This window comes from Neoarius graeffei, chromosome 7 (genome assembly GCF_027579695.1).
Source record: "Neoarius graeffei isolate fNeoGra1 chromosome 7, fNeoGra1.pri, whole genome shotgun sequence".
Lineage (NCBI taxonomy): Eukaryota > Metazoa > Chordata > Actinopteri > Siluriformes > Ariidae > Neoarius > Neoarius graeffei.
This window is the reverse complement of record NC_083575.1, coordinates 46,615,412-46,625,906: the sequence shown is the minus strand read 5'-3', so window position 1 is coordinate 46,625,906 and position 10,495 is coordinate 46,615,412. Positions and strand designations below refer to the sequence as shown.

Here is a 10,495-nt window from a genome sequence, read left to right as displayed (position 1 = left end):
TGAAACTTAAGTGAGATCCCTAGCACTGACTCTACACTACTGACTACTGAAGAGCAGGTTTCAAACATCACAAGAGAAACTTCAGGATCCTACAGTGAGCGCATCAGACAGTGAGTGGGTTTATGTTCACAACCCCTTTCAGGTTGTTGTTGTTGTTGTTGTTGTTTTGTCCTAATATGCCAAGACATGCCACATACAGCAGGTACTGTGTGCAGAGAAACGCTGTAGAGCAAAGAAGAGCTCAGTAATAATGAAATTCAATGTTTCTACTTTAAAAAAAATTCTACAAAGAGCAGTAAACGGTAATACATGAAACAAAGTCAGTATTTGATGTGAGGACCCTTTGATTTAAAAAAAAACCCTAGTCTCAGGTACAGTGAGTGCAGTTTTATAAGGAAAAGAGCTGTAGGTTTTACTGAGCATCTTATTTGCTTCTTAATTTTGAAACAAAACCCAGTAGCCTTCATTATGTTTTTTTTTGTTTGTTTGTTTTTGTTTTTGTTTGGTCTGAAAAGTATCTCTGACAGTGGTGCTTGAAAGTTTGTGAACCCTTTAGAATTTTCTATATTTCTGCATAAATATGACCGAAAACATCATCAGATTTTCACACAAGACCTAAAAGTAGATAAAGAGAACCCAGTTAAACAAAGGAGACAAAAATATTATACTTGGCCATTTATTTATTGAGGAAAATGATCCAATATTACATATCTGTGAGTGGCAAAAGTATGTGAACCTTTGCTTTCAGTATCTGGTGTGACCCCCTTGTGCAGCAATAACTGCAACTAAACGTTTCCAGTAACTGTTGATCAGTCCTGCACACTGGCTTGGAGGAATTTTAGCCCATTCCTCCGTACAGAACAGCTTCAACTCTGGGATGTTGGTGGGTTTCCTCACATGAACTGCTCGCTTCAGGTCCTTCCACAACATTTGGATTGGATTAAGCTCAGGACTTTGACTTAGCCATTCCAAAACATTAACTTTATTCTTCTTTAACCATTCTTTGGTAGAACGACTTGTGTGCTTCAGGTCGTTATCTTGCTGCATGACCCACCTTCTCTTGAGACTCAGTTCATGGACAGATGTCCTGACATTTTCCTTTAGAATTCGCTGGTATAATTCAGAATTCATTGTTCCATCAATGATGGCAAGCCGTCCTGGCCGAGATGCAGCAAAACAGGCCCAAACCATGATACTACCACCACCATGTTTCACAGATGGGATAAGGTTCTTATGCTGGAATACAGTGTTTTCCTTTCTCCAAACATAACGCTTCTCATTTAAACCAAAAAATTCTATTTTGGTCTCATCCGTCCACAAAACATTTTTCCAATAGCCTTCTGGCTTGTCCACGTGATCTTTAGCAAACTGCAGATGAACAGCAGTGTTCTTTTTGGAGAACAGTGACTTTCTCCTTGCAACCCTGCCATGCACACCATTGTTGTTCAGTGTTCTCCTGATGGTGAACTCATGAACATTAACATTAGCCAATGTGAGAGAGGCCTTCAGTTGCTTAGAAGTTACCCTAAGGTCCTTTGTGACCTCGCCGACTATTACACGCCTTGCTCTTGGAGTGATCTTTGTTGGTCGACCACTCCTGGGGAGGGTAACAATGGTCTTGAATTTCCTCCATTTGTACACAATCTGTCTGACTGTGGATTGGTGGAGTCCAAACTCTTTAGAGATGGTTTTGTAACCTTTTCCAGCCTGATGAGCATCAACAACGCTTTTTCAGAGGTCCTCAGAAATCTCCTTTGTTCGTGCCATGATACACTTCCACAAACATGTGTTGTGAAGATCAGACTTTGATAGATCCCTGTTCTTTAAATAAAACAGGGTGCCCACTCACACCTGATTGTCATCCCATTGATTGAAAACACCTGACTCTAATTTCACCTTCAAATTAACTGCTAATCCTAGAGGTTCACATACTTTTGCTACTCACAGATATGTAATATTGGATCATTTTCCTCAATAAATAAATGACCAAGTATAATATTTTTGTCTCATTTGTTTAACTGGGTTCTCTTTATCTACTTTTAGGACTGTGTGAAAATCTGATGATGTTTTAGGTCATATTTATGCAGAAATATAGAAAATTCTAAAGGGTTCACAAACTTTCAAGCACCATTGTACATAATACACTGCTTTCTTTACTGACATACCAACATTTTTCTGTAACATTTCATTTTATGCTGGAAAACTAATGTTTGGAAATCTAATTTTTTTTAACTGACTGGATAATGTAGAAGTCATAAAATAAAAATCTATAACATTAAAGTTTGTACTAAAAAATATGATGCCTAAGACTTTTGCACAGTAAAGTATATTTAGAATGAAAGTGATGAAAAAGCCAAACCAGTTTTATACAGATGCAAACACATAAAATAATGTCAGATGTGTAGTCTTTCTCAAATTTTAACACTTTGCAGAAATAATGTTGTAAAATAACATGATGCAGCATTCTTTATTATTCGCTTTACAGGAAAATGTTTGAGGAGGAACTTAAGAAACTGGAGTGCCACTTCACTTGGGACTTACAGAAGGAGGATGCTGATCTTAATTACCTGATGATCAAATTCTCTGAGAGTCTGTCAGTCCAAACCGATCATGGAGGGAATTTCAGACAGAGAAATTTAAATTTTTGTGCTTACATTTATCACTTGCAGGGCTTCAGTGACCAGGCACGTGACTGTTTGGAAAAAGCAAAGGAAGCACAAAATGGTCATTCTTCCAATATAGTCACATATGGAAATTTAGCCTGGTTGCACCATCATGTGGCTGACAATACCATGACCAAAGTTTATTTGGAGAAATTGGCACAAATCTCTGGAGCATTCCCTACTCCAGCAGAAGAGATGCAACGTGAGGTCCTGAGTGAAAAGGCATGGTCATTTCTGCACTTCTCCAAAAAACACTATATCAAAGCAAAAGAGATCTTTCATGAGTCTATACAGAAAGAACCAGAAGACAAAGAGTGGAACACTGGCTATGCCTTTGCTCTGTTTCACCTGGAGGGCTTGGAGATCAGGGAGGACAAGCGCCTACCTTTTGAAGAGTCGCCTGCAGTGAACCAGCTAAAAAGAGCCCTAAAACTGGATCCAGACAATGCTATGATCCACATCTTCATGGGCCTCAAGTGCTACAAGAACAATAGAAATGCGGAAGCATGGGGACACATGAAGCAAGCACTAGACATGGCTCCATATGACCTGAGTGTTGTCCTGAGGGTTGCTAAATTCATGAAGAAGGAGCAGTGCTATGACATGGCACTGGGGGTGCTGAACAAAATGTTGGAGAAAGCACCAGATTCCTCACGTTTGCATCATGAAATCGCCAAGAATTACCGCTGGAAAGCCATGCAATTGGGAGACACACACAACCCGAAGCTCCTAAGTCTTTGTATACATCATTCAGAAGAGGGAGCCCGCCTAAATCCAGATTTCATCTACCCACAGATTGAGTTAGCACTCAGGTATGCTGAAGTTGGGAACTATGCAAAAGCAAAGCAAAAGTTCCAAGAGTTGATTGCACGCCCGGACCTGCAGCCGGCAGATCTCCAGGCTTGGCACCGCATCTATGGAGATTTCAATATGTATCGCCTGGGCTCAGAGGCAACAGCAGTTAAGCATTATAAAGAGGGCTTGGCACTGCGAAAAGTATCCACTGAATGGAGGATCTGCAAAAACAGACTTCACAAAGTCCTTCGCAATACAAGAAATGATGTGTACCAGATTCGAGAGTTCATGAATTCTTTGAGAGAAAGTGCTGAGCGTATTGAGAATTAGGTTAGTATTTTGTTCTCCAAAAGACAAGGAGTAACTCGTTATCAAATCACATAGAATTTTCAATAATCATGATTAATGTTAAATATATTTCTACAAGAGTACTGCTTAGCATATGATCTTAAAATTTTCTTATTTTCTGTTACATGATTTCAAAAGATGGGTGTCAAATTTTAAAAAAACAGCGTTCTGTTATGCTACGGAGGGATTTTACTGTAATGTTTTGTCTCTAGAGAAAAGTCTCATCTCATCTCATTATCTGTAGCCGCTTTATCCTGTTCTACAGGGTCGCAGGCAAGCTGGAGCCTATCCCAGCTGACTACGGGCGAAAGGCGGGGTACACCCTGGACAAGTCGCCAGGTCATCACAGGGCTTCTAGAGAGAAGTGTTATTGAAAATTAGTACAAAGTTTTTTGTGACTGACTGACTTTACTCAATGATGAAACATTTATATCTTGATTGGAGTGCTCCCTTCCTCTTCACAAAAATCCCCAGGACTCACTGAATGCTTGGATGGTCATCAAGGCTTCTCCAAGTGCATGTAATTGAACACCTATTGTATAGGAGATTTTTGACTGACCCTCTCCACCTCTGTCATCAAAACACCGAAACACCTACACTGACAATCTTTTGGAATAGTGTTCATCTCAGCAGTACGCAGTTCTCCAGGCTTGTAGGATCTGTGCCAAGGTGCACTGAAGCTGTTCTGCTGATTCGTTCTGGCATAAGGCATGTTATGTTGATTTTTTTTCGATATACGTATATTGGTCTTCTGTTTTTTTTTACTTATAGCACAAATGCATGAGCATAGATCTAAATGTCACTTTATTCGCTGTTCCTAAATAATCAGCCAGTAGTACAGTCTTTACTGTAGTCTTTACTACTACTGAACCTCATGACATCCACACCACATTAATCCATATTTCATAGCCACTGAGATCTTTTCTTTTTTCCATCACACACACAAAATTGAGGTCCAGTTGGGCTTCGCAGTATTTTTATACATGCATAGGTGGCTGTTAACTGCACTAAATGGTATCACTAAATACACCTGTCTGGAAACATCTGCACTCAATTTAAACTTCACTTATTTATCTAGCCCTTTCCTTTATCTATAAGGATATGTACTAACACAGTATTAGACTTGGGTTTCAGTTTAATATTCAACTATCTAAACTTTTGCACAGCATTGTTAAAAGAAAGACTATTTGGTAAGAGCAAGTTATCTGAAAGACACACTATCAGAAATAGAGGTACAGTCGAAGTCCATTTCTGTCCCCCAAGGTACAATCTACACTAATGTACCCCCTAGAGCTCATTATTGGACATCAAGGTAACAGTGTACCTTTTTAGAGCCAAAAAGGTACATATTATGTTCCCAAGCAGTATATAAAGGGTACAAATAAGTACCTTAGAGGGTACTGCTCCAGTGACAAGCCATTGTACCCCTAAAGGTACAATAACTTACTTTATTTTCTGAGAGGGCGGCATGGTGGTGTAGTGGTTAGCGCTGTCGCCTCACAGCAAGAAGGTCCAGGTTCGAGCCCCGTGGCCGGCGAGGGCCTTTCTGTGCGGAGTTTGCATGTTCTCCCCGTGTCCGCGTGGGTTTCCTCCGGGTGCTCCGGTTTCCCCCACAGTCCAAAGACATGCAGGTTAGGTTAACTGGTGACTCTAAATTGACCGTAGGTGTGAATGTGAGTGTGAATGGTTGTCTGTGTCTCTGTGTCAGCCCTGTGATGACCTGGCAACTTGTCCAGGGTGTACCCCGCCTTTCACCCGTAGTCAGCTGGGATAGGCTCCAGCTTGCCTGCGACCCTGTAGAACAGGATAAAGCGGCTAGAGATGATGAGATGAGATGAGATTTTCTGAGAGTGCATTGATAAACCACACATGATTATCTATATCCTTCAATTAAATTACTGTTATGTAGTGTGTGTGTGTGTGTGTGTGTGAGAGAGAGACTCAAGTTCTCACTTGCTGATTGTTCAACATGACTGAAACTGCAAATCAGGCCAATTATTTTCTGCTGCTTGTACCAATAAAGAAATTTTGAAGAATGCTTTTTGTGAACAAATGAAGTTTCCAGGTCCAGTCCTGGGGATCTTGTGTCCTGTAGCATTTTTCTTATTACACCTGATCAAACTAGCCAACTCATCATTAGGCCCTTCCTGAGCGTGATCAAAAGTGCTGGGTCTCGGGCTGAAGCTCTTGTTCTAAAGGGATATATGTACACAGCAGAAAAATGTCAAAATAGCACACACAAGCTCCATTTGTTGTAACTTAAGCTGTGTGACACGGCATTGAACCTATGCACTGATTTATCATTATTGCCTGATACTGAAGGTGAGTTAAAGCTATACATCCATACAAAAGGCAACTAATGCACTCAGTGCGCTCAGTGAGTAAATATAAACACATTTCAGTCACTTTATTGCAATCTTCACTGCTAATGCCAGCCAACAAACTAACATGAACTAAAGTGACAGAATTTCTGAGAGGATATTTAAACCATAAATAATATTCATATGATGTATTATAGTCTATGCAATTAACATAATCCATTTTAAACCAAATAACTATAGCCAGAGCTACAGGAAAACTAGAGCAGAGTGCCAGAGCTACAGACACTACAGCCTGCCTTAGTCCTTCAATAGGATTTTAAGAAGAAGAAGCGGTTTATTTATCACATGTACACTTAAGTACAGTGAAATTCCTCTCTGTATTTAACCCATTTTCTTTCTTCATGATTTGATTGGCGTTAATATAATTGTTGACTGCAGCCATTCGTGTGATACCCAGCTAATCATGTTCAAACATTTCAAAATTAGTCAAGCAATTACAGAAGGGGCGGCACGGCGGTGTAGTGGTTAGCACTGTCGCCTCACAGCAAGAAGGTCCTGGGTTCGAGCCCTGTGGCCGGTGAGGGCCTTTCTGTGCGGAGTTTGCATGTTCTCCCCGTGTCCGCGTGGGTTTCCTCCAGGTGCTCCGGTTTCCCCCACAGTCCAAAGACATGCAGGTTAGGTTAACTGGTGACTCTAAATTGACCGTAGGTGTGAATGTGAGTGTGAATGGTTGTCTGTGTCTATGTGTCAGCCCTGTGATGACCTGGCGACTTGTCCAGGGTGTACCCCGCCTTTCACCCGTAGTCAGCTGGGATAGGCTCCAGCTTGCCTGCGACCCTGTAGAACAGGATAAAGCGGCTACAGATAATGAGATGAGATGAGAATTACAGAAGGAACATTGCAATTTATGAAAGGAACCCAAGATGAATCTTTGTATCACATGGTTTGTAAATAGTTGAAAAATTAATAAAAAGTTGAAAAATTATAATAATAGTTGAAAAATTAATAAAGCAAATTATTCATGCCAAAGCTGGCTCTTTTTAAACTCAAAGTTCATTCTCAAAACTCTCTCTCTTCTGTGGTCTCTCGAAAGCCAAACCCCCAAAACACAGTAAACACACGCTGCCTAAGCTAGAGCAGCTGAACACTAGGACAAGCTGATTCACTGAATCACCATCATAGTGACATACATCATCTGTTTTTCACAGAATCTGGAGTGCCACTGAAAATTCTTCCTCTGGAGCAGATATTTTATTGGCAGCTGCCAGAATGTCAGTACGAATATTACAAACTGACTTCATGGATCCTATAAATCATGGCTCCTACCAAAGATGACCAGGAGGAAGTATTTACAGTAGCAGTCAAAAGTTTGGATGCACCTACTCATTCATAGGATTTTCTGTATGTATGTATAAATAAATAAACAAACTGAAAAAACAGCAATGTCAGTGTGTTTATACAGTATCACATGACCTTGCTGAGATGTATATCCATCCATTCATTATCTGTAGCCGGTTAATGCTGTTCTACAGGGTTGCGGGCAAGCTGGAGCCTATCCCAGCTGACTATGGGTGAGAGGCGGGGTACACCCTGGACAAGTCGTCAGGTCATCGCAGGGCTGACACACAGAGACAAACAACCATTCACACTCACATTCACACCTACGGTCAATTTAGAGCCACCAATTAGCCTAACCTGCATGTCTTTGGACTGTGAAGGAAACCGGAGCACCCGGAGGAAACCCACGCGGACACGGGGAGAACATGCAAACTCCACACAGAAAGGCCCTCGCCGGCCGCTGGGCTCAAACTCAGAACCTTCTTGCTGTGAGGCGACAGTGCTAACCACAACACCACCGTGCCGCCCCTGAGATGTATAGTCTCTGAAAAAAAAAATTACTGAACCTTGTCGTTGCTGATCACAAGGCTGTGTCTTTTGTATCTTCAGTATGTGCCTTTAAACTGAGAAAGTGAATGCAGTGTATATTTAAATATAAAGCTGATGACTGTAAGATTTCCACAGAAAAACGGTATTGCAAGCTACTTGTGGAAGAACGTTTCATAACTTGGGTTGTTCTGTGTCGATGACCACTGGTTAGATCAACCTCACGGCTGTGAGCAGCAGGTCAGTATACATTCAGAGACAATTCAACGCAGTGTTCCAAACAGCACATTGTACAATAATATCCCTAAATAGGACACCAAAGGTGTACTGATACACTATTTAGCACAGTAGAATGTGGTTTGTGTCCAAGTACTAATGAAGATATAAAGAAATGTCTGGTATTATAGATAGAATTGGTATAAGAATGAAAAGTTTATTTTGCACATCAGCTTGACTGAGTATTATGTAAAAGAGCTAAATGTCTTAATTTCAACAAGAGCTTTTTTTTTTAAATTAATTATAGCTTAGACGGTTAGCTTTGTCCTGTCTAGCAGCGGTTCATCACTCATTCATCACAGAGCTACTGCATGGGGCAGCCATGGCCTGAAGATTAGGGAAGCAGCCTTGAGCCCAAAAGGTTTGATTCCTGGGACCGGCAGGGAAAATATAAGGGGAGTTGAGTGACTGTATTATGACTGAAGTACACTTGAACCCTAACCCCCAACTGCTCCCCAGGCACTGTAGTATAGCTGCCCACTGCTCTGGGTATGCTCACTTGTGTGTGCATATGTGTGTTCACTGCTTTAGATACAGAGGAGGAATTTCACTCCGAATGGTCACTAACTTGAGCCTATTGCCTCATTTAGCTTTCATGTTTTCAACTTCCCTTTTTGTAAATGCAAGCTAATGTTTGCAATATCCCTTTTTGTACATTTTTCTAAGTATATTTCTGTATTTTTAAAAACGCATCCATCTATTATCTGTAGCCACTTATCCAGTCCCACAGGGTCACAGACAAGCTGGAGCCTATCCCAGCTGACTATTGGCGAGAGACGGGGTACACCCTGGACAAATCACCAGGTCATCACAGGGACAAACAACCATTCACATTCACACCTACGGTCAATTTAGAGCCACCAATTAGCCTAAACTGCATGTCTTTGGACTGTGGGGGAAACCGGAGAACCCGGAGGAAACCCGCGTGGACACGGCGAGAACATGCAAACTCCACACAGAAAGGCCTTCGCCAGCCGCTGGGCTCGAACCCAGGACCTTCTTGCTGTGAGGCAACAGTGCTAACCACTACACCACCGTGCTGCCCCAAAACCCATACAATAAAACATAAATACATAAATAATTTAGGTCTCAGTCAAGTTCATTATGATTTGGTGTTTTGTTTTGTTTTGAGTGGGAAATTATTCACCTCTCCCAGACAGACGCGCAGCTTGTGAACAGGCAAGGCAGGCAACTGCTTGGGGCCCCCTGGCCCAGGGGCCCTCCGAGAGTCGGGGCCCGAGGGCTTATTTATTTTGTTTTTTATTGTTCTTTACCATTGTATTTTCACATTTGGAATTTAAAAAAACTTTGGTTTCATACATTTTTCGTTGGTGTCAGATTATTTATAACATATTGGTGATGGGCGGCACGGTGGTGTAGTGGTTAGCGCTGTCGCCTCACAGCAAGAAGGTCCGGGTTCGAGCCCCGTGGCCGGCGAGGGCCTTTCTGTGTGGAGTTTGCATGTTCTCCCCGTGTCCGCGTGGGTTTCCTCCGGGTGCTCCGGTTTCCCCCACAGTCCAAAGACATGCAGGTTAGGTTAACTGGTGACTCTAAATTGACCGTAGGTGTGAATGTGAGTGTGAATGGTTGTCTGTGTCTATGTGTCAGCCCTGTGATGACCTGGCGACTTGTCCAGGGTGTACCCCGCCTTTCACCCGTAGTCAGTTGGGATAGGCTCCAGCTTGCCTGCGACCCTGTAGAACAGGATAAAGCGGCTACAGATAATGAGATGAGATGAGATATTGGTGATGAACGCTGGTCAGAAGGGCCCCCTGGAAATTTTTGCTTGGGGCCACAACAGGCTCTAGAATCACCTCTGCTCCCAGATACGCTTACTTTGAAAAAGGTTGCTTGGTCCCTGCCTAATCCTTACTGCATACACTTTGCGCACACGTTTTTTTGGCTTGTAGTCAGGAAAAAAAAAAAAAAGTCACATGATATTTTCTCAGAACCTGACCACTTTGTTGCAAGGCAAAACCCAAAGCTTTTTCAATCCTACCTGATAAATGTTCGCCTGTCTTCGGCCTTTTATAATAAAGGTGCATGTGGGGGATTTTATGACGTCACCTGAGTGCGCGTGCCCGGCGTTGCTGCTGTTGCTGAGCTGCTCATTCTGTTACTGACACCTCGATTCTGCAAGCTTCACACACCCGGCAGAATATAAAACCCAGACAAGTCGGTAAAGCAAGAACACACTGGACTCTCAGC

General features: G+C 42.1%; 1 protein-coding gene across 1 annotated transcript; it reads left to right on the top strand.

Annotated features, from left to right (window-relative positions):
• ifit8 (interferon-induced protein with tetratricopeptide repeats 8) lies at window positions 1-5,405 on the top strand. The gene is made up of 2 exons (XM_060924701.1): window positions 1-110; window positions 2,486-5,405. Exon 2 carries the CDS (start codon window positions 2,490-2,492, stop codon window positions 3,786-3,788), a length of 1,299 nt encoding a protein of 432 aa, XP_060780684.1. The 5' UTR covers window positions 1-110; window positions 2,486-2,489; the 3' UTR covers window positions 3,789-5,405.
• The last annotated feature ends 5,090 nt before the right edge of the window (window positions 5,406-10,495 follow it).

What these genes read in the sequence shown, in the direction of transcription:
- ifit8 (XM_060924701.1), top strand. Translation starts at nt 2,490, where the DNA reads ATGTTTGAGGAGGAACTTAAGAAACTGGAGTGCCACTTCACTTGGGAC.